The sequence below is a fragment of the Chenopodium quinoa genome, unplaced genomic scaffold (assembly GCF_001683475.1).
Source record: "Chenopodium quinoa cultivar QQ74 unplaced genomic scaffold, ASM168347v1, whole genome shotgun sequence".
NCBI lineage: Eukaryota > Viridiplantae > Streptophyta > Magnoliopsida > Caryophyllales > Amaranthaceae > Chenopodium > Chenopodium quinoa.
The window spans coordinates 1,111,846-1,136,635 of NW_018744693.1; the positions used below are offsets into that span (position 1 = coordinate 1,111,846).

The 24,790-nt window shown below is 36.4% G+C and overlaps 2 protein-coding genes and 1 pseudogene across 3 annotated transcripts; 2 read left to right on the plus strand and 1 right to left on the minus strand.

The window, feature by feature from the left end:
• Positions 1 to 11,666: 11,666 nt before the first annotated feature.
• Positions 11,667 to 12,660, plus strand: LOC110702372 (thaumatin-like protein 1). Its single transcript, XM_021880077.1, has one exon. The coding sequence runs from the start codon at positions 11,813 to 11,815 to the stop codon at positions 12,479 to 12,481; it is 669 nt and encodes a 222-aa protein (XP_021735769.1). The 5' UTR covers positions 11,667 to 11,812; the 3' UTR covers positions 12,482 to 12,660.
• A 2,230-nt stretch (positions 12,661 to 14,890) lies between these two features.
• LOC110702373 lies at positions 14,891 to 18,502 on the minus strand (annotated as a pseudogene).
• Positions 18,503 to 19,850: 1,348 nt separating this feature from the next.
• LOC110702480 (uncharacterized protein At1g65710-like) lies at positions 19,851 to 23,532 on the plus strand. 2 transcript variants are annotated; one of them, XM_021880191.1, is made up of 2 exons: positions 19,851 to 21,577; positions 22,017 to 23,532. In XM_021880191.1, exons 1-2 carry the CDS (start codon positions 20,336 to 20,338, stop codon positions 23,037 to 23,039), a joined length of 2,265 nt encoding a protein of 754 aa, XP_021735883.1. In that variant the 5' UTR covers positions 19,851 to 20,335; the 3' UTR covers positions 23,040 to 23,532. The 2 variants fall into 2 exon arrangements, with proteins under 2 accessions (XP_021735883.1, XP_021735884.1); XM_021880192.1 differs by having other exon boundaries at positions 22,020 to 23,532.
• Positions 23,533 to 24,790: the final 1,258 nt, after the last annotated feature.

Genomic DNA, 24,790 nt, shown 5'->3' on the forward strand with positions numbered 1-24,790 from the left:
TTATTTAATTTTTAAAAAAAAAATCGAAAATGATTTTTTAAAAAAATTCGAAATGGGTTTTTTGTAAATTAAATTTGAAAATTCGAAATAGGTTTTTTTAAAATTAAATTTGAAAATTCGAAATGGTATATTTTTAAATTTAGTTTGAAAATTCGAATTGGGTTTTTATAAAAATTAAGTTTGATTATATATAATTATGTTTTTTTTGTGTTAATTCTGTGTAAATATAGAAATTAAATGTATTATCCGTTAAATGTATTTATTGTAATATATAATTGATGCAGGAATATGGTGGAGACGGAAATGATTACAGTGGGATATTTGGACATGATGGTCCATTCGAAGAAGCTCAACAGGCGATTGATTGGGCAAAACAGGTTGCAATTGCAGCTGGATTTTGCTTGGTAGTAGCGCCTCATAAATCTCAACGGGATGGTAGAATGGATCGCATTTTGAGATGTGACCGTTATCGCAAAAGAGAAGAAAGAGATTTTCGTACAGCCACTCGGTTTGACACAAAGCGGAAAGGTTGTGGGTGTGAGTTCAGAGTAAAGGTTCGACAACTACGGAGTCGTGACGGTTGGGAAGTGATAGGTTACTCTAAATGGGGGTATCACAACCATGAGATGATAGTATATGAAGAGGGTCATCGACAACTGAGCGGCTTAAGTCCTGCTGCGAAACTAGTTGTGAAAGAAATGAGTGATGCTCAAGTGAAGCCTGCTAAAATATTAGCATCTGTGTTAGAGAAATTTCCAGAAGACCATCCAAACCGAAGACACATCTACAACGTCAGACAGCAACTCAGGTTTGAACGGTCAGAGGGAAGGAACCCTATACAGCAGCTGCTACACCAGGCACAATCACGTGGTTACCTGTTCTGGTTTGATTCTGATGAAGATACAGCGGAGGTGACTCATCTTTTCCTTGTGCATCCTGATTGTGCTGATATGATCAAGTCTTGGCCATTTGTGATTTTGATCGACTCAACGTACAAGACAAACAAGTACAAGTTCCCTCTGGTTGAGATGGTTGGGATGGCTCCAACGAACCAGAACTTTCTGATTGGTCATGCAATCATCAGGGATGAGACGGCTCCAAGTTATTATTGGGTGTTGGAGAAGCTGAGAAACTACATCGGGCCTAATGTTCATCCAGCATCCATCGTCAGCGACTGTGAGGGAGGTCTCTTTGCCCCCATAGCAGAGCTGTTTCCCGAATCGAACCACTTATTGTGCACATGGCACATCAACAACTGCGTGAAAGTGAAAGCCTACAACCTTTTCAAGAAGAATTTGGAAATGGCAGAGAGATTGGTGAATGGTAAGTGGCGGAAGATCCTACAGGCTACCACAGAGGAAGCGTATGAGCGAGCATTGGCTAACTTCAGGGATTCGTACCAGTGGTGTCCGACACTGGTGGACTATGTGATGCATCAATGGGTCCCTCACAGGGAAAATTTTGTCAAATATTGGACAAACCAGGTACTTCATTTTGGGAACACTACAACATGTAGAGTTGAGAGCGCTCATAGAGCTACCAAGGACTGGATTGATTCATCGACCGCTGCTTTGGATACACTGTTCGCTAGACTGAACAAGTCAATTGAAACTCAGAAGAACGACATCAGGAACTCTCTAGAGTACTCCAGACGACGACATGGTACGATGTATAGCCATTTTATATTTAAGATTCTCCAAGGTCGTGTGTCGCACTACTGCTTGGGGTTGATTCTCACTGAGCTGAACAGGGTGAGGGACTTGGCTGACGAAGTGTATACTCGGTGTGGGTGTACTATTTCAGTAACTCATGGATTACCTTGCGCATGCACCATTCACCGCGTTATTACAGAAGAAAGGGCGTCGTTACATGTTGATCAGGTCCATTCATTCTGGAGGACGCTTGTTATTGGTGAGCATGCAGACAATCAAACGGCCGACCGTGAACAGGAGGAGTTGGAGCAGTTCCGTTCGATGTACGACCGAGTGTCCTCCATCCATCCTTCTATTATTCGTGACGCTACTCATGTACTTCATGACATGTTCCACCCGTCTAACTTAGATTATGAGGAACCCGAAGGAGTTGACCGTCCTCGAGGTCGACAACGGCGGAACAGGAGTGCGTTTGAGTATATCCGTGGTCTTGGTCGTGGTCGTTCTCGTGGTCGGACATCGTCATCTAGTCGTAGTCAATCTTCATCGTCTGTGAATATGCCCCTGAGAACTGGTACGTTTTGGTTGTTTTTATTGCACATAGTTTTAAAGTATTACTCCTGCCTTCTTAACTGTCTATAATTATATGGTAAATAGGAAGAAACGATGTTGATCAGTTTCCGTACAAGGAAAGGATACCTGCGATCATCATGTCGTACTTGGAAGGGTGGAATGATGTAATCGGAGATGGTAACTGCGGATTCCGGGTCGTGGCTGATGTTTTTCAAATGGGCGAAGACAACTACGGTTTGGTGCGTGAGTTGATGTACAGCGAAATTGCCTCTGACCGAAATGTTTATCGTCATGTGTACCAGGATGACTTGGATGGCGCTCTGCGGCGTATCCGGTGGGGAGGTGGACCTTGCGGCGAAAATCATTATTTTGACGCGCCCCTAGATCTGTTTGCCGTTGCAAACATTTACAAATGCGCAGTCATGCATTTCGGCCTGGGAGTGCATAGTCAAGCTTATTATCCTTGTACCACGGTTCTCCCTTGGCGGTCGCGTGAGACTGTCACCACACCGGTCAGAGAGCTAGCTATTGCGTTTCTTGGGTCGTCATACAGACATTTCATCCGACTAGACATGTCAACCGATTTTCCGGTGCCACCGATTATACCTCGGTGGTACAACATTCGCACAGCGAGCGTAGAGGGTTGGGATGCGCTATATAATGACCGGATCCACGAATGGAACACCCTAGCTGCATTTTAGTTTTTCATGTTTACATTCTTTATTTGTAATCTTATTTGTACGTTGCTCTTTTAATGAGAACATTAATATTTTATATTGTATTGCTTACTGCATTCTATATGTTGCATGGGTAAGTTGCGCGGATCCACGAACGGTTATATCAAACTTTAAAAATAGCACTGATAATATGTTTAAGTTGGAAGCTAAAAGAACAATCTAAAATGTTACAATTTTACAACATAATGTCCAACATAATGCTCTATAAATAAAATACAATAACCATCAGTAATCCCTCCTCGACGACGACTCCCACTGCGCAAGGGTCTGTTCCAGACTATCAACAACAGCTCTCCCTGTTGCACTCATGATGTCCTTCTCAAGAGAGAGTTTCTGTACGTCCTGCATTATCTTTCCCATCCACTGCATACAACAAAAAACAGAAGATGAAATACAATAACAACAAATAAAACTTAATTAAAAGACAACGATAAATATAATAAAAGACATACCGCTTCCGTGGCAGTAGGCGGTGGCACATAATCATCATCGTTGTGGTCGAGATCAGCGATCAACCTCGGGTGCGAATACCGGTTGAACCATTCCATGTAGTAATGGTCACACATGGGAGTAACCCTAGAGGGCGGCCGCTGCAACTCCGCAGTCCATAAGCGGGCCACCATCGGAAACTGGTCCCACGTCCCGGTCATGATATCCGGCCATTCCACGACGTAGTCCCTCGACGATGCAGGTCGGACCGCCTTCATCGGGCACGCCGGGGGAGGAGGGACAACTTGGACAAATCCAAGCTGGCGAAGACAACGCTGGGGCATGTACGCCTCGACGATGTCACGATACTGAATGAGTCCCGTGTACAGGGTCCTGGGTACCCTAACACTAGGGTTCGGGCCGAAAGGCATCCAGTTCACCTGTACAATAACAACATATAAAATTTAATAACATGAATATAATATGTGCAAATAATAAAATGTAGACTCTATAAATAAACGTTACCTCTAAGGGGGACAGCCTGTCCAGCAATAACCATATCGATCGGAGGCGGTCAACGGACTTCTTCTCCGAGCGCGGACTCCACGCACAAGCACGCGGCATCCCCTCATCAATAGGAACTGGGTCACGATGTGGTCGCAATGCAGGAAAGTACTCGTATATCCAGGTCTGCAATAGAGTCAAACACCCAGTGATACCTGCCGCGTCAGCCCGACTCGCAAATCCTAGTTGGCGATACAAATACGCCAACGTAGCCGATCCCCAGGAAAACTGGCCTACACTGTCGGGGTCACACGCCTCTACGATGTCGCGTGGCCTGAGCTTGTTTCCGCCGCTCTTATCCGGAAACAAGGTACATCCGAGGAGTAGAAAAACATAAGCACTCAGCTGTGCGTCGGGCGTCCTACGTGCACTCGGGTACAAACACCGCTGCAACACGGATGCGATCTTCACACCTCCGTGTTCCCAAACACCTAGCGCCTCGGTGTACAGTGCAGCCCTGTCCACCGCCAACAACTCCGCCAGCGAATCTGCCTGATCCGCATCAGCCACAGCACAAAGTCGTTTACCCTCAACACGAATCCCCAGAATGGCCTCGAAGTCATGTAACATGATCGTCATCTCACCGAACGGAAGGTGGAAAGAGTTTGTATCAGGCTGCCATCGCTCAATGAAAGCCGTGATCAGCGTACTGTCAATCTTATCGTGCATGGTGGCAGGAACGTGCTTCACCCCAGTGCCGCTCGAACATCTCGCTCTCCGCCGGCCAGGCCTCAGCCCATGTACGCAAAAAGCTACAAGTCTTTTCCCTGGTATGACATTTCAACAACCCCGTAACTGAAGGCCTCTCCTGGTCCTCCCAAATACGGGCAGCTATGTGTCCTAGAAAGCTAGGAATCACACTCCCGTCAACAGGCCCACCGGGCACCTCAATCCTAACAACCCAAGAATCATTACCGGCCCTCGACCGTTTCCTGCTTGCCCCAGATACAGTGGACGCAGATGATGTGCCAGATCTACTAACAAACCTACCACCCCTACCCTTACGCACCTCCACCATATGCGTCTCGTACATGTCATCAACCCTCTGACTGAATGGACCGTAATCATCATACGGTCCACTGCCATCGTCCACATCCTCATCCTCATCTGCGCCCTCCTCCTGCTCCTCCTCCTGGTCACCCTCCTCAACATCATCATCGTCATCGTCATCCTCATCCCGACGGTGGATCCGTTCTCTACGAACTGAGGCCGAAATACCACGGGATCTAACATGTCTATGCCCCGACCTCTCCACTGAATAACTTCTACTAAGAAGCTCTATATTATTCCCCGCACCATGACGACCCAGTGAATTCTACACAAAATTTTAAAATATATAAACATACAAAAATTTATACGATAAATAATCATCATCGCAAATCAAATAAACTAAAAACATACAAATAATTGTAAACAAAATATAAACGTAGAAAAAATACAACGAAATTGAAAAAATTTATAAAAATAAACAACAAAATATAAAAACAATTCAAAATTATATTACAAAAAAAAAAAAATTAAAAACAATTTTTTTAAAAAATAAAAAAAAAAAAAAAAAAAATGGGGGGGGGCGCCCTGGCTGGACGCCCAGCCAGCGGTGGTGGCGCCAGCTGCAGACGCCGCCACCAGTTGGCTGGCGCCTGGGCTGGACGCCACAGCCACGGCTGCGGCGCCTTGAATAAATGCCACAACCGTGGCTGTGGCGTCAAGCCCAGGCGCCAGCCAACTGGTGGCGGCGTCTGCAGCTGGCGCCACCACCGCTGGCTGGGCGTCCAGCCAGGGCGCCCCACCGCGGTCACGGCGGTTTTTCCCTTTTTTTTTTTTAAAAAACAAAATGTACCTTTTCTCCTTGGGACATCCTTCCCTCCGCCGCCGCCGCCAATTCCTTGCCTTGCCGCCTCGACATTGCCGTTATTTGAAAAAAAAAAAAAATTTAGAGAGGTTGAAAGAAGATGAGCAATGAGAGTGTGAGTGATGAGAGTGTGAGTGTTTTTTTTTAAGGTCAAGGGCAATTTTGGCAAACCAAGTGAATTTTGTGGGCTTTATGTAGTAATTTGTGGGCGATGTTTAACAAATCCCAATATGTGAGAAAATTCTTTTCACTGTAACTATATGTTCATTACATTTCTATAATATGTTCTTTTCGCTTTTTTCTTTTTAAGGAAACGTATGTATTAGGGGCGTACTATAGTGTAGGCTGAACCGGGCTTGGCCCTTGATAACTTTTGAGATAAAAAAAATTACATTTAGGGGTTGTTTGTTTGACATAAAAAAACATGGGAAGTGAGACTTCCTAGGAATTGTAATTTTAGTGTGTTGTTTGGTTGACAATAATTTAGTTGAATAGGGGAAGTGGAATTTCCTAGGAATTTTGAGTTCCCACAAAATGTAGGAACTTACTTACCTAACCCCCCCCCCCCTAGGTAAGTGGAAATTCCCATGGAAGTTACTTCCCTCATTGTTAACCAAACAATTTTATAAAATTCCCATAAATTTAGATTGTAGGAATTTAATTCCCATAAATTTACAATTCATGGGAAGTTCTAATTCCCAAATGAACCAAACAACACCTTATTATGTGTAAAGGTCCATAAAAAAATAAAAATTAAAATAAAATAAAAAAAAAAACCTACATAGTACGTAATTGCTTTTCTTAATTACTTTTCCTAGCAGCGTAAAGCTAAATACAACCCACAACCCTTTTCCCTTGTTTTAATACTTGTACGTTTATTCAATCAATGTATTGTTACAAGGCGGAGCAAATTCCAAGAACAAGTGAACAATATCATATACTCGTACTCAACTATACTAGGCCCTGTTTGGTAATTAGCTTTTAGCTAATTGATATACCTGATTATATTAACTGATTTGACTAGCTAGTTATATTAGCTTATTTGACTAGCTAGTTGTAAATAACTGATTGTGTAAAAGTGTTTGGTAAATATCTATTTATTATTAGCTGTTTCAATGTATTTATACCCAAAAAGCTAATTCTTCAATAAGCTAATTGTAAAAAGCTCTTAAAATGAGCTTTTTCAAAAAGAGCTTTTTGGAACCAAAAAGTTCTTTTAATAAGTTATTTACCAAAAACCCAAATTAGATTTTTAAATTGGTCAAACCTGCTCTGCTCAATTGGTTGCCCTTCTCATTCATTGATCAATCCTAACATGATATTAGAGCAGGTTCTCCTATTCTAAAAAACAAATTGATAATTTTAAGCGACAAGACGTTATCAAGGTTAATAAATAACTCAATTAACTTTTGATTAAAAATACTGCCTCCATCCCAATATAATAAATTTTTTCTTTCAAATGCTTGTCTTAGATGTACATTTAAGCTAGTATTTATTAGCCCCCGAAAGAAAAAACTTCAAGATCCGCCACTGGTATGTATCATGCTTGGTACATACGCCTCCATGAACCAAACACCGATTGAGATGAATCAAGTAATTCATTACACGATTATGATTTTTTTTTTATGTAGAGAATACCTTAGTTGATTTTCTCATATTATGAATAGTTGCAAAATTATAAACAGAAATAAAATAACAGGGAGAATTAATAATGGTTTCAAATAATAATAATAATAATAATAATAATAATAATAATAATAATAATAATAATAATATATTCACTATGGTAGGCTTTGCTATTGCTAGAGGAGTGGGGGCCCAGATTGTATCTCGGCTTTCCACTAATTTATTGTAGGTTGTATGACTTTTGTTTTTGAGATATAATAATAATAATAATAATAATAATAATAATAATAATAATAATTTCTTCAAAAATAATAATAATAATAATAGTAATAAATAGATAAATAAAGTACATTATTTTTGTTTGAAGGATTAAAGATTTGTTCACATTTACTGAATTGAGCTGAACTGAACTGATCTGAACTAATTGGAACTGAACTGAACTGAACTGAGCTTAAATGAATATTATTGGAGAGAGAAAAACTAGGATCTGGACTAAACTTATTAAAGTTGAACTTAATTGAAAATAAGTAAATGTGAACAGGCCCAAAGTATATAATTTTGTTATTACAATTACGGAGTATGAGGCTCACACGAATTGCAAAGATGTGATCCCATAGTAATTTCCTTATCAGATGGTTAGAGTTTTCCTCCCAAAGGATCCTATCCCTTTCTCTAAAAAAAAACTAATATATATAAATAAAGTAGGCATTTTTGGAGAGCATTGGGAGCTCCACATAAGAAAAGGTATATTTTCGACCAATTAAAATTAGATATCTATTTTATTTTAGAATTAAAAAAATCGCTCGCCACCTAAACAAAAGTGACGAATAAAATTTTAAATTTTTGCCACGTAGGTAAAAACGACGAATAGTAATTTATTAAGATTTCAATTATTTAAGAATACTAAATTTTATCATTTTTATTTGTTACAAAACTAACAATTATCTTTAGATATTAGGATTTATATTATTTAAAAAACTAAAATTATATTTTGATATTTAAAAAATATAAATTATTATTTGATGTTAATGGTTTTATGTAAATATCTGATGATATGATATTTTCATACAAAATTTTAAAACTTATAATGAAAGAAAAAAAAATTAAGAGATCACCAAAAAAAATATTTATATACAAAATGTATATAAAAAATCGTGCATCGCACGCCACATAAGCAAAAGTAATATTTCGACCAATGAAAAATTAGATTTATATATTAATTTAGAATTTAAATTTTCATCGCTATTTAAGAAAAATTTAACAAATGAAATTTGAGAATTGAAAACAAAAAAAATAGTAATTTAAGATTTAAATTATGAAAAAAAAACAAAAATTATCTTTTACATTAGGATTTATATTATTTTAACAAATAATTAGAAATTAAAAAATATATTTTGATTTAATGATTTTATCTAACTATCCGATGAATGAGATAATATTTATTTCAATTTATAAATTCAAGTTCTATATACGTAAAATTTGAATAAGAATAATTTAAAACTTAACAAAATATTTTACCTTAAATTAATGTTAAAATAATAGAATAGAAAATAAAAAATATTAAGAAATTACAAAAAAAATATACAAAATGAAATATTTAAAAACCGTGCATCGCACGGGCTTATATCTAGTAAATAAATAAATTAGGGTGATATCTTGATCGGCAATCAATTTACCAACTCTTAAAAAAAATTGAGGGTGATGTTTAATAGCTACTCTATCTATAACCAATTAATTTTAAAATGACACCAATTGGTTGTTGGTGTAGTGGTGATTGGGACTACACTTGGTAGGGAGGACTCGTGTTCGATCCCCCGCAACAACAATCGGGAGGGGATTGGAGCCTAACCACCCAGAACTGATCTCCGAATCCGAATTAGCCCAGAGGGTGAACCGGGTGGAACCACAAAAAAAATAAATTTAAATGACCTTATTAAATATTACGAACACAATAAATTGACTTAAATTTTGAAACAGTTGAAAATTGAAATTACTAAATTGGTTTAGGGTGTTCCATTTGTTGCGTGCACAATATATATCAGCCCACTAGTCTCAAAATGTTGCACTTGAGTCCATTAGGCCCAGTGGTTATACTTCCTAATTTGGGACAAATACAAGTTATACAACCAATAAGTTGGCTCAAATATGTGTTGATTGTCTAGGATGTTGCGGGAATTTATTATCACAATAGTAAATTGGTAACCCAATATTTTGGGATTAAGGGTCTGTTCTCATACGATTTTTTTTTGTTTAATTCAGCTAATTCAACTCTAATAAGTTCAGTTCAGCTCTAATAAATTCAATTTAGTTTAGCTCTAATAAGTTTAGTTCAGTTCAGTTAATGAGAACAGTCCTAAGGCTTTGTTTTTGTTGTTATTGTTGTAGTAATTCAATATTTTGGATTTTTTTTACTAGTCACTTTGTGGTATTCACCCGAGTACTACTTTGTGTTATGATTCACCGCCAGTGAGTGTCACTTTGTGGCATTCACTGTCGATCTCAAGCCCTGATTAAGAAGAAGAGTTGTGGTAGGTCAATGGTGGCCAGCGCAAAACGTAGTCACATCTTATGGAACCCTCAAATCATTTAGGGACTAAAACTTTGTAGTCGTCGTTAAACCTAATTTTAATTTTCATCAAGTGACTGTCTAAATTGTTATTTTTTGTGATTTTATTTAAGAGAGTAATAATAAGAACGCTTTAATGGTATGATGTAATTGTCATCACTATAATCACAACAAATATGTGAAGTTGGTTTGGTGGTTAACTTTTCACAATTTCACTTTCCATTTTAAGGATTAATAGATAATAATCCTTTTTTTTTTTTTTTGTGTGTATGTGTGTTATACTTAAGAATGTAGATGAAGGAGACTATTATTTAAAATTAAAATTTTGTTTGACTACCAAAGAAAACCATTCAAAACTTAGGCTTATCATTTGAATTTCTTAAAAAGTTCATCCTCACCAAATTATTTTTCTTATGAAAATTTGTGGGATCGCGCATGGCTCTCAATATTTAAAGATGTTATTAGAAAGTAATCGTAGTGGATTAGATATAATAGCCTAATTATATTGATAAGCTTAGGAAAATTAGGCATTGCATTAAGTTATGTTCATATACTTTGGTTATAATATAATACGGTATGCTAAAAGATGCAGAAATAAAACAAATATTAATTACAAGCTTTGCAAAATTGCAACGCAGCAATTTAACTAAAACAAATACGTAGTAATGTAGTATTAATTAAAACAAATAAAACAACACAAAAATTTTTAGTGATTCATTTGACATCAGAACTATATGAACCACTTCAGAAATCAACAATCTAGCAGGAGTAAATTAAAAACTCTGCAGCAAATGCGGAATCCTATCCATTAACCTGCATATATAGAGCGTAATTGTCAAGCCAAATTTACATTCAACAATCAAGATTTTAAGGAGGGAAAATAGAGACAATAAAATTGCAATCTAGATTTTGCAATGTAGATTATTTAGTCCTCCGTATGTAATACATTAAGGTTAAAACAGAGAATGCACAAAGAATTCTCTATGTTATAAGTTTTCCTAATTATAAGAATCAAATAGAAGTTATAGTTTACAATGCTACAGCAGTTTCTATTTAGCAATTGTTACCTTCGTGTCAATATACTAAAGGAACGAGTTGAGTCGTCTAAAGTGAAATAATAAAAATAATACGAAGTATCTAATAGTTTGTAACAAACACTAAGTCAAGTTTTAATAACATATACTCCCTTCGTTTTTTAAGTAACATTCATGAATAGAGTATGTTATTAAAATACTCTGTAGGCACTTTGAAGCTAACTATCAGCATGATGACACAATTGATGCAGGACCTTGGCGATCGTTAACTTGTACAACGTACTACGGTTGCGTTTACATTCAATTCATTTATTCAATGCCATTACCGTAATAACGTACCATTATGTAGTCATAATTTCCGGTAGATTGCACGTCTGGTAGTTAACATGGTGTTATTAAGTCATTCTAGATAGATAATCCATGTTAATTAAGGCTTTAGATTAATGGCATTTCAATTATATGTGATTATGAGCAATGAGCTAGAAAGTTATAATAAAACAAATCTATGATTAAAGTTGTGTTGTCTAAAAAATAAATGATTAAATCTGTGAGTTGATATGCGTAAAAGTCTAATGATGACTCCCTTTGGCATTGACAATTTGTTACCATAAGATGTCCGTCAGATTACAATTGCACCAATAATTCACCAAACATGCACGCAAAGAAGATCAGATTAGCCCCCTCAAAACTCTATATAAACACCCCTCATCTCTACATTTCCTCACATCAAAACTATCCTCCCAAAAACTATATATTACCAAAATATACCATTCATCATTATGAGTCCTATATATTTTTCTCTTGTTACAATTCTACTGTCCATCATTACAATCACCCATGCAACCACCATCACCGTAGTCAACAACTGTGACTACACCGTGTGGGCTGCCGCCGATCCAGGAGGCGGTAGACAACTCAATAAAGGAAACACATGGAACCTAAACCCAGCACCCGGGACCAAAATGGCACGTATTTGGGGCCGAACTGGGTGCAACTTTGATGGCAATGGCAACGGCAATTGTCAAACCGGAGGGTGTGGTAAACTAGTGTGTAACCCGGGCAATTGGGGTACAATCCCAAAGACTCTATTCGAGTATACTCTAGCACAACCAAATAATCCAACCGACACCATCGATATATCCCTTATCGAAGGCTTCAATATCCCAATCTCCTTCAGTCCCACTTCCAACTCCGGTGCACTTGGTGGGAATTGTCGTACAATTAGGTGCACGGCTGACATTAACGGGCAGTGCCCCCAGAACTGGAGGGTTCCCGGCGGGTGTAAAAGTCCTTGCACGTCGCAAGGTATCGGAACATGTGGTGCTAATGGTGACTCTAGGTTTTACAAACAAAGGTGCCCTGATGCTTATAGTTACCCTAATGATGATCCAACTAGCACTTTCTCTTGTCCTTCTGGAACTAATTATAGGCTCACTTTCTGCCCTTGAACGTTGATGAACAACTAACAAAGGATGATATGTTATTACTTATACATGTGATGATACTTCATAATATACATGCTAAATTAAAGCTATAGATTGATGGAAATTCAACTATATGTGTAATAAGCTAGAGCTAGTTGGTCTTAATGTTCAGCTCTAGCATTCTGTATTTTCAGCTGAAAATAATGATCATAATAATAATATGTTATGTTGTGTTTATTTATCATTCTTTGTCTATACTTTGTCTACATATTGTGTTTTAACTTTTAAGCTTTTATCTGACTAGTAGTGCCAAAGGATCTTTAAAACATTGATTTTTTTTTTTTTTTTTAAGCTCATAGATCCAATTGACCAAACTAGACTAATAATCCATATCTGTAGCCCAAAATATAGACCATGCCAATTTAGAACAGTCCTAGGCCCAATAAGCATTTTTAAGCCCATAGATAACTTTTGTTTTAATGGAGCAGTAAATTGCCCAATGTTTTTTTTGTTTTTTTTTTTTTCTCGTTAATAGCCAAACTTAATTTTAATTCTCAATGATAATCCATATTTTTAAAATTGTTTTTGGTTATACTTGAGAATATAAATGAAGCAGGAGTATCACTGAAATGTAAAATTTAATTTGACTACCAAAGCTTTATATTCAAAACTTAGGCTTGCCATCAAGAATTTTGAAATTTTCATCATACACTTAGGTGTGCCATGCTCATGGTACACCCACTTAGAATACAAGAGTTATATAAACACAAAAAGAACATCGTGTGCAAATACAAAGTACACGAGTGAAAAATAAAAACGATTCCCTCCTTGATTTAAGGTATTGGTTTGTGATTTATATTCCTTGATTTATGAAATTGATTTATTATTTACATTCAATATTACTTTGGTATATAGAATTTCATTTTTTTTGTTAATAGAGAGAAATGAAGTTTTTATTGAGAGAGAAGCCATGATAAATTTTGGATTTCGAAGTAATTTAAGGTAATTACGGAGTTGATTTTACCATTCCCATGAATCCTTTAATTGAAAGGTGTAATTGACGAATTCGTTGTTAAAGAGAAGTATTTTTCAATATTTTTTTTTTTACTATTTTTCTGTTTTGGTAATATTTTCAAAGGTTGAAGATGATAATCTTCATATTCTGATGAATGTTCTTTTATCATTTTTTTATATGGAATCAAATATGTTTTGGAGTCTAATCAATATGTTTTTTTGAGTCCTAAGTATAGATTCTTTATATTACAAACAATATTTTTCAAGGTATATAAATTAAGTATTTTTAAAATTTTGAATTTTGAATTTTTGAAATTTAAAAATGAAATTTTGAATTATATTTTTAGTGAAAATAATTTTAGATAGAGAAATTCTTGATATCTAAATATTTTGAAATGATCTGACATTAAATTTTTGGTAAAACTCAATTTTGCTATTGCTATTTGGTGGATATGGAGGTGGCGAAATAATGTAGTGTATGGTAAAGGAGATGAAAATCCTATTGATATAAGGCTTATTCTCTTAGCAAAATTTGAGGAAACTTGGAAATCTTTTGGTGATCTTGATCAAAGTTTGAATCCAAGCAGGAGACAAAGGATTGAGGCCAATGTAAGATGGTTAGCTCCACCATTTGGATGGCTGGTTTTAAATACGGACGGTGCAGCGAGGGGATCACCTGGTCCTGCAGGGGGAGGTGGACTAATCAGGGATAGCACTGGTAAGTTTATGTATGCTTACTCGTTGAAGTTGGGGTCTTGTAATGCTTTTGTTGCTGGAGCAAGAGCTTTAGAGTATGGGCTGGAACTAGCTGCTAGACTAGGCCCAAGTAAACTACAAGTGCAAATGGATAGTCAGGCAATAGTTCTAGTATTGAGGAATGATCAGTCGTATGTAGGAGTAGCTATTCACATCATTTCGAGGTGTAAGAAGCTGCTAGAGGAAACAAATTGGCAAGTCGAGGTTCATCACATCTATAGGGAAGCAAATAGAGCTGCAGACTTGTTAGCAAACCAAGGAGTAATTCAGAACAACAATATAGAGTTGATTCAAGTTCCCCCTTTAGCTTTAGGGAGAATTTTACATGATGATGTAGTGGGTGTGGCTATGCCGCGTTTCATCCCACCGTAGTTCTTTTTACTTGTTTGTTTTTTTGTGTTTTTCTCTCGGGGTCTAGCCCCTCATTTGCACCAAAAAAAAAATTGTTCTTTTATAAATTCATAATGTTCTTTATAACTATATACGATGTTCATTCCGCTTTAATCCAGGCACATGGTACACCGCATGGTACACCTGGGTGTATGAACCACTAATTGCAGAATTTCTCAAAAATAGATTTGTTAATCTTTAGCAAACTATTTTTCTTATGATATGTGAAGTTTGAAGTATCAAATGATGATCAAATATTATTCATGTCAACATTCAACTAAAAGACAAGGGAAAATACAAGTTTATTTGCCAAATAAACTAATTTTTGTTAATCTGGTGGCATTTTTGTAAATATATTGAAAAAGCGTGGTCATTTATTCAGTACTTTTGGTGAGTTGTCCTATTACTGTTTGCAACTTGCTTTTACTGTTTAGTAAGAAAATTCACATATACCCCTCAACTAATACATGAAAAGACGCATGTACCCCTCCACTGACACTTGAAAAGACGATTATACCCCCAAATAATTAATTGGGTACAGCTCAAAAGATAAACAACTTTGTTCAACTGATAAGAATTTGTACATTTAAGCAACTTCTTAATATTCCAAATAAAATGGAAATATCTTCAGTTAATAAGTATAGTTGAGAAATTAATATAAGACTTGAAGCGCCTAGCTAGGGTTATGGATTGGAATTTAAGTCTATTTGTAATCCAAGCATTCATGATTTTTTCTTCTCACTAAGACTTTCTTTGAGCTTAACCATCTCACTAATAGATAGATATTAGAACTAATAAAAAACCTTCTATCCAATTAGAACCTTTGCTACAGTTCAAAGTCCATTTCTCATCTCCTCTCCTCTCCTTCTATCTTCTAGGGTTTCTCCAAAATCTTGGCCGTTTAGGCCGGAAATAGTCTAATTTCTTCGGAAATTAGACTATTTCCGACCCTTTTCCTTTAATATTATTTAGTTTTGCAATTTGAATTTCAATAAATCTACACAAGCAGTGTAGATTTTCGTCCGTTTCCCTATGGTGGAGTGTCTCCCTATGGTGGAGTCGTTAGTTTTCGTTAGTTTAGTTGTTTGTTTTTGTTTAGGGTTTGTTTGTGTGTTAGGGTTCATCAAAAAAGTAATCATCTTTTGCCCTATTGTCAGTTCTTTGGTAAAGATTTGTTCGGGATCGCAACGGTTGTCAAATTTTCAAATGCGTTCGGGCGAATCAGATGAGAATCATCCTTACGGCTACAACAAATCGTTAGACCGTCTCTCCGAAAAGGCTGTATATTCCAGCGATGTGTGCGAGAGATGTACCACAGTGCAAGATCTTTTCAACGACCGTAGCTCTGATGAAGGAAAACCTAATTTGATTCAATTTTATGTATTTGTTAATTTAGGTTTCATTTGTAGATGCCGGATGGCTTTTTATTAATGAATTGATTTGTTTCAAAAAAAAAGTTCAAAGTCCATTTTGTTTGAAATAAAGTCTCATTCAAAATTGCAAAGTAAAGTGAAAGCCATGAAATGAAATATATAAATCTACTCGTGGATTTCTCTAGCTTCATAGAACTTATGTGTGACATTACAAAACTTATTTTTTGGACACGAGTGCACAAAGTTGCGTAAGGATTGCACAAATTGGCATCATCAAATCTTATTTATGGTCCCTTCTAGTGCTAAGAAGTTTGGCATTTTAGTTTTTGCTTGTTTGTTTGTTTCGATCTGTTGCTTGTTTTCTATAAGTTATGTTGTTTTAATTTGTTAGCTTTGGGGCTTTTGCCCCTCTCTTTCACCCCAAAAAAAAAATGCAATGATAGTGTAAAGCTAAGGAGAGGTGTGTCCAAAGTGAGATCGTTATCAAATGTGACATTTCCTAATAAAATAGTGTCCTTGAGTTTGTTGAATGGTATTAATATTAAAATAAATTTCATAGAACAAAAAATGTCAATTTTCAAAGGCATTCATCAATTTGTTAGATTTTAAAAATAGATATCTGGAAGTCAAAACACAACATTGCACTCTTAAACACACTACAATAATAAAAAAATATACACATGCGTTTTATTATTTATTATACTAGGACAACATCCCATTTATTTATAAGGGAGTATTATTGTAAGTATATCCTAGTACATTTTTAGATAGATTTGAAGAGTATTATACAAATCAAGGCAAAATGTAACCCTATAATTGGTACCAAAAGGGCAAGTGTAAAGGCTAGTAGCATCATCCTTAGGATAACTGTAAGCATCTGGACATCTACTCTTAAAATAGCGAGAGTAATCTGTTGGAGGGCAGTTATCTAATGTATGGTTGGTGCACCCGGGTGCACCATGCGCATGGTGCACCCAGAAAGAACATTAGGTATATTTAAAAGAACATGGGCGAAAAAAAGAACATTATAGATATTTATAAAGAACATGAGCATAATATGTTCTTTAAATTTGATTATTATGTTCTTTGAGTTTGAAATATATGTTCTATACATTATACAATATGTTCTTTAATGTATGTACATTTAAAAAAAAATCACCCGAGTAACTAGAAAAAATAACATGTTCTTTACTTTATTATCATGTTCTTTTTGTAAAGCCTTTATGTTCTTTGGCTAGAGGTGATCAAATTTAGACTGACCCGACTTGATTTTGGACGGGTTTTGGGCAGATTTTTTTTGCCCCCAAATCGGGTCGGACCCAGCCCGTAAATTTAAATTTTTGGGCGAGTTTGGGATTGCGTTTTTATGCATTTTAGTTGATTTTTTTTACTCAACCCGAAAAGCCCGCACGGCCGGACCATTTTGGGCAGGTTTGGGCACAAAAACTTCAGCCCAAAACTTGGCCCAACTCGAGAAGTGAGCTGATTTTTTAACCTTGCCCCGGTCCGCCCAATGATCACCTATATCTTTGTCAAACACGAACATGTTCTTTTTTGTCAAATATAATGTTCTTTTTCAAACACGTTCAACCACCCAAGTAACCATGAAAAATAACATGTTCTTTTTTTACAGACTTTATGTTCTTTGTAATGTCACGTTCTTGTCAAACATAAACATGTTCTTTTGTCAAACACAGGTATGTTCTTTTTCACACACTAGCATGTTCTTTTTTTTCCCATTTTCTTTAAAATATGCCTAATGTTCTTTCCGGGTGTGGTGCACCCGGGTGCACTATATTATTTTCACAGTTATCCCTGTAATTATTTATACAACAATATTTATCATCTTTGAGCGTCGTGCACGGGTTGTTACACCCTCCCGGTGCCTTAAGCCGATCAGGGCACGGACCGATAAGATCAGTCGTGCAAGAGGGTCCTTTGCTACACCCGCTTACAGGCAAGAAACTCATGGGCACATTGAACCCATCAACCAAAGAGATGTCAAAGAAATCCAAGTTGTTATATTGTCTTAGGGCATACTCAGCTAAGGTGTTAGGGGGTGTCCCATAATTTGTGCATTGGAGTACCCCACCACAGTCTCCTGTGATGCACCTAAGCCCATTTGACCCATTGGGTGTGCACCCAGTACGGGGCCAAATGCGACCACGATCTTGTCCAGGGTTGGCTGTGATAGTCCATGTTTCACCGGGTGGTATTCAAACGTCGGCCACCACCGGGTACTGCGGCTGCCCAAATAGTGTAAGGGCAGTTGTTTCTTATTGTGAAAGTGGCTGCATGGGTGGGAGTGGAGATTAGGGAGGCAAAAACTATGAAGATGCAGAAAATGAAGATAGATTTAAAGGTGATCATGTTGGAAAAATTAATTGAAAAGAAAAATGTTTGGAGTTTGTATTTGTTGATTGTTTGTGTACTTAGTTGAGATTTTGTTTGAGTTTATATAGGAAAGGAAGGGAAGAAAAGTCACAAATGATCATAACATCCAAGGAAAATGGTGGAGTCCTAGGTAGAATGTAGAAATACCAGGACATTTTATTTCACCAAACTTACAAGTTTAAGCTAATTTCATACGTGTGTAATAATTATTTCAACACTCCGCATTAAACAATAATTCATGTACATTATTAACCATAAATGTTATTGCATACACAATAAATTAACGAGTATAACTGTATAGAATGAAATAAAAATATAACATCCACATGTTAAGCAAAGTCAAGACTAAATTAAAAGTTTTAACAACACACAGAGTATAATTTTTTTAAAAAATGGACATTTTGAAGCTAATTATCGGCATATTGATGGACTTGATGCGCCCACCAGTGTTTTAAGGGTCTAAGGACTCAAGCGATCGTCACAATTTGTACGAGTACTACGTATACGTACCAACGGTTGGCGGTTGCATTTATATACATTTAATGTCATCATTATTTTGTTAAGTCCTAATTTGCAGTAGCTTGCACTTAGCTAGGGTGTAAGGGTGTTATAGTCATTCTAGATAAATTTCCATGTTAATTATACGTAGTATTTTAGTTTTAAATCAGATTTATGTGATCATCAGTTTTTTTTTTCCCTTTTCTTTATAGAAAGAATGAAGACATAAATAAAATAAAATTAAGTGGATGGATTAAAAATTATTGAAATTATTTTTTTAATGATAAACTAGTTAGGACTTATTTATTTAATCAAGTACGATCTGAAACTCAAAATGAAAACAAGTATGCATTTTTGTGAAATAAAGTTTAAACAAGCCACATTCTTAACGAACTAAGCTCAAACAAGATTTTTACATGATCGTTCACACTTGAGATAGGTCGAACAATAATAACTATTATCAAGCTTAGCTCGAACAAGCTAAATCTTGGCTCAATTCGAATAGTTTCCATACAACTCTATTACACAATATTTAAGGAGGTTTACGGTAAATGAAATCTAATATGAGGCTTAGACTCATATTAAATTCATATCCAATTTGAATAATATTCAACCTCCCCTGACTATAAATACCATATAGTTTATCTAGACTCCTACATATCTAATTTTTATAATTTTTGTTAATGTGAGATTAAAGATATTTGCGTTCAAAATTTTACATCGATATGCATAGATGAGATTAACATTATGAAATGAATGGAGTAGTAATTTTTTTTTATTTATGCATACTTAGTCAATATTACTAATACTGATTATCCGTAAACTTTGCACCAAGAAAAATACAGAGTATATCCCTAAACTAATAATCCTAGTCTCCTAGATTACTAATTCCATCTCTAACATCCGTGATTAAGTCAATTTATTTGTAACATCCAAACAATAAATTCCTTTCCAAAATTGCTAAACAAAAAAGCTAGTAGCAGCAAAATCCAAAATTTTCTAACAATGTAACATGCATAACAGCACAAAGTAGCCGTTTCCAATTTCAAATCAAACCATAATGTGACAAAAAAAGATTCACATACACATTAAATATTCTAAATTAAAAGGGTAAGTAATTTCAAACAAAAGGTCATTTCTTACTGTACTGCAGTAGTGAAGTGAGTTTAAAACAAATAATCCAAAACATACACATCAGAAATCACCCACTTTTAATTTAACGGCTACATTTCCACATTCGCCCGCCCTTCCCCCAAAATTTGAATTTCTTTCTTTCTTTGAAAACTGTGCCCTGTTTTCTTTTCTCTCTCCTCCAAATTCCTCAAATTTCAAATCTTTTTCTTCTCTACCTCTCATTTTGCTCCTCCCACCTACTTTAATTAACCCTTTATCTTTATCTTTCTCTTTCTCTTTAATCCTTCAGATTTTTAGTTTAATCCCATCAAAATTAAAGATGGGTTGTTGTTTGAGCAAGAACGACCCATGTTCAAATTCACATTCACAAATCGAACAAACTGATACAAAAAAGAAACTTCCGGTACCGGTTCCGGTTCCTATTACAGTTAAATTAGAGCACCCTAAGAAGCAATTAGCCGGTTTCGAGGCGGCAGCCCCGAAACCGGAATGTAGCACAAAAGAGATAGAAAGTGAAACAAAGGAGGTTTTTACAAAGAAGAAGAAGGAGGTTTTTGTAATTCAACACAGAAAAAGTAATGATAATAGACCGGAAACAGATGGGTCAGCTTCAAATTCATCGAATTCGAGTGACCCGAGTAGAGGATCCGGGTCCGAAGAGATTGGTAGGAATATACTAGCAGCTGCTGCAAATGGGCAAGCAGTAAGAACTTCAAGTTGTACAAAGGAAGAAGTTGATGCCATTTTGATTCAATGTGGTAGGCTTAGTAGGAGTTCATCTGGTAAAGGGAATGGAAATGGTAATGGTAATGGGAATGGGCATGGAAGAAGGTATTCGGGTTCGAAACGGAGTTTCGATTTCGATAGAGAGAATGATACTATTGAGGATTCCAAGAGAAATGGGAATGAAGATGAATTGAATGATGATGATGAACGATCCAGGAGGCGACAGTCCCGGGGTTCGAATCGTAGGAGGAGTACTCCGAGTAGGAGTAGGGAGAGGGACCAACAACAATTAAGGTCAGGGAGTAAAGAGAGATCACAGAGTAATGGTAGAAGGGTTAGTAGGTCTCCTGGAAGACGGTCCGAAAGTCCAATAACTCAAACACACAATGGTAATGGTAATGGTAATGGTAATGGGACTGTTAGGCCTGGGAAATTAGTGTCTGTTCCTGCAACTGTGACTTCACTGTCTGTTGAAAAGGGTAGTGTTGGAAATGGAAATGATGGGAATGTGAAGAGGGTTTTAGTGAAGAGAAATGTGGGTTCGCCGCGGTCTCAGTCACCTGCTAGAGCTATTTCACCTGCAAGGGCTAGTTCACCTGTAAGGGGTGGTAATCAAGGGAATGGTGGAGGGCAGCAGCAGCCGGTTTCGGCTCCGTTGAGCCGGAATGGGTCAAGGAAAGCCGAGCATTCGCCGTTTAGGAGAACGCCTTTGAATGAGATTGATATTAATTCGCTTCCGTTTCATCCGCTTTCTAACAAGAGGCCTGTTAGTAAAGGGAAGGAAATTGAGGAGGATGTTGTGCTTGTTAAGCAGCCTATTAATTCTGGATTTCAGGTAACTTTTTGTATTTTTTTATTTGTTAGCCTCTTAATTGTGCTTAATGTTGTTGATTGTTAGTAGATTGGACATGCTATTTTATGCTAATTTACATGACTAGTTTACTGCATATTAGCTCAGCAATCACAATAAAGTTTTTTATTTGCAATTTCTGTGAAATATATTAGGTTCACTTGTTTCTACAAATGACATTTTGAAATTCGTGTATAATGGTAAACTATTTGATATGAATTGGGTGGTGTATGTAACAAATATTTTAGGTTCACTTGTTTGTACAATTAATAGGCAATTTTGAAAAATTAGGCCTAGATGCAGTAATCATCAGTGCAGTGCTGATTGACTTGCCTTAGAGTGACCGAGATTGCGATTTATATTTCTGTTTTTAATTGCATCATGTGTATAAGCTGGGTTGCTGCTGTTGTGAATTGTGATGCAGCAGAACAAGTATGCAGAGACAAACAATGTTAAAGCATCTATTCAGGGGACTCATAGAAGAAGCAGAAGCAGAGGGGCTGAAGGATATGAGGTTACAAAAACTAATTACTGCAGAGTGAATGAGCTTCAGACGCCGAATGTTGAGCAATTGATTGAGGATAAGAGGGGGCAATTAGATACAGTTGAGTATGATGCCATGGTGACTCCGGTTGTTGTCTCGGGTGCTGAGACCCTCAAGTTGCCACAAACATTGATGAGAAGTAGGTCTGCAAGGCGATCACGAGACCTGGACATCAGTGTTGAGGCTCTTTTAGCCCCTACCCCGGCTACTGACTATAACTCTCTACTGCTTCGAGACATTCAGAATTTCCACCAGAAGAAAAACTCAAACACGAATGCTAATACTAATGCTACTGCTAATGCAAATGTCAGTAGCAGTAATAATGCTGGAAGTTCTAACATGGAGGCGAGCAATTCATACAAACTCCCACCATGTGTCAGCAAAGCATGTTCAATTGTTGAAGCTGTGGCAGATCTTAACTCCATGACTGGCTCTGATGACAGGCGAAAAAGCCCAAAGGAAACCAACTTCTCTTTCAACAGTAGTAAGAAGGTTTTAGAGTCCAAGGACCCCTTTGTTGAATCAGAAGTGAAAGTAAGTGATGATTTGATGGAGCCGAGTTTACACAAGTATGTGACAGTAAGGATGAAGGGTGGAGACTTCAACGACGAGGAGTCTTCTGGTAGCAATAGCTATGTGGGTGGAAGTCAGCAAAATTGGCTCTCATCTTCAACTTGGGAGCCAACTTCAGCTGATTCAACGGAGTCTTGGACTTCAAAGTCTTACAGCCGAGAAGAGTTGAACCCTGCAAGATTTCAAAGACACGCTACATCTGAAATTGCCTGTGGAATCAATGAGGAACCTGAGAAGAAATACAGCAACGGAGGAGCTACTCGTGTTAGGACAATTGCCAGTAGAGCTCCTACTGCATCAGCATCAAAAGCAGCTGTTGCCTCAATGTAAATTGTTTGTTTTGTGTTTTAGTTTCATTGTAGGGTAAGATTATGTTTGTAAAGTAGTTGCATACTTTGCAACTCGTTTTTCTTTTTCTTTCAGCTTCTTATCAAGATTGTTTAGAGAAAATTTTTCTTTACGGTATTGCAAATTATGCCTTTCACCGGATTAATTTGAATTTCTCAATGTCATTAATAAATGACCAATAATTACAAGAACAAACAGTTTACAGAATTATGAGTTATATTGGTAAGATTTCGCAGCAGTATCATGTAGAAAGAATGATTAATGGGTTTTTGAGTAAAGGCTAGATAATATAAATGCTCGTCAGCTGGTCCATTAGAAACAGATGCAGACTGCAGCAAAATGTTTACATCTTTTGACAGTATAAAGATGCAAGATAAAGCTAAAAGGAGGACATAAAGTACTTTAGATAGGTTGAAAAATATGTAGTATGCTGCTAGGGAGATGCAATACATCTGATCAGGTGGCAAAGAAGAATATTTGTAGATAAAATCGTCGTTTTGAAGTGCTCCAAATATATAGAAAGGACAGACTGTTTGGAACAACTTAACATTAGGCATGAATTTCATGAAACATCTTGTTGTAGGAAGTTGAGTACTAGAAGCAATATGTTTCTTAAGTTGGTTATTTTCCAATGAAATCAGCCATATATGAGAAGAATAACAATTGCATTCTTTATTTCAATGCTTAATCAAGTCATCTAATAAGAGTAATGACAGTGTTTTCTATAACAGTTCATTATATACTCATTTTATCAGTAATAAATATTACCCTTCATGAAACATACCCCGTAATACTAGTAGTAGTAGATGTTACTGAGTACATTGTTATGTACAATTTTCGACTTTCGAGATTAAATTTTGTTTACTAATCTCTCGTAGATGTATGCTAATCAGTAAAGTATTAAAAATAAAATCATACCAAGATTACTAAGCAGTTAAGTTCTGTTTAAAGGCATTTTCATAATATTGTATAATCAAAATATATAAAGGAGTAATCAATGGTCAAAGTACAACCTCGAAAGTCTTGTGAATGAAGAGCGTATTCAATATGGTAATCTCCTAGGTTGCACGACTCCAGGAGCTTAAAGGTGGTCCTTTTCACCTCAAATATTTTTGAGTCATTACATAAAGCCAATCGACTTTAGACACCAAAATCAAGCCGATATACTAGTACTACGTATATAAAATCAACACTGATTTGATCCTTCTAGTAGTCTAATTTATGAACTCTCAACCAAATATCTCCACGCAATTGCCAAGAGAGAAATTTACTAGCTTGGACCAAAGTTTTAACTACTTATACAAAGTAAATTTTAAACCTGAACACAACACGACAACCCAATAATTTTGTGATATATTATCAGCACAACACGGCAATCCCTGTATTTAGTTTGTTTGGACTTGAATTTAGTGCATAGAAACTAGGCTGATTTTTAGTTTAATTTGCATATTTAACAAACGGGTTGATTTATGGTTGAAGGTTATCATTTTGTCAATTACTTTGTAAACCTACCACTAAACTGGCTCAATCCAAGGTAGGTATATAATTAAGTTTTGTTGTACATTACTCGGTACTCATAGTGCACATTTCCAATCTATAATATAGTCATAGGATCTGTTCATATTTACTTAATTTCAGTTCAGCTCCAATCAGTTCAATTCATTTCACTTTAGTTCAGCTCTTAATTTCCCTCTCTCATAAAACATTCAGTTCAGTTCAGTTCAATTCAGCTC

Excerpts from the sequence above, each read along its gene's own strand:
- LOC110702372 (XM_021880077.1), top strand. The coding sequence starts at position 11,813 with ATGAGTCCTATATATTTTTCTCTTGTTACAATTCTACTGTCCATCATT.
- LOC110702480 (XM_021880191.1), top strand. The coding sequence starts at position 20,336 with ATGGGTTGTTGTTTGAGCAAGAACGACCCATGTTCAAATTCACATTCA. Across the intron at positions 21,578-22,016 it reads CTATTAATTCTGGATTTCAG|CAGAACAAGTATGCAGAGAC; the intron begins GTAACTTTTTGT and ends ATTGTGATGCAG.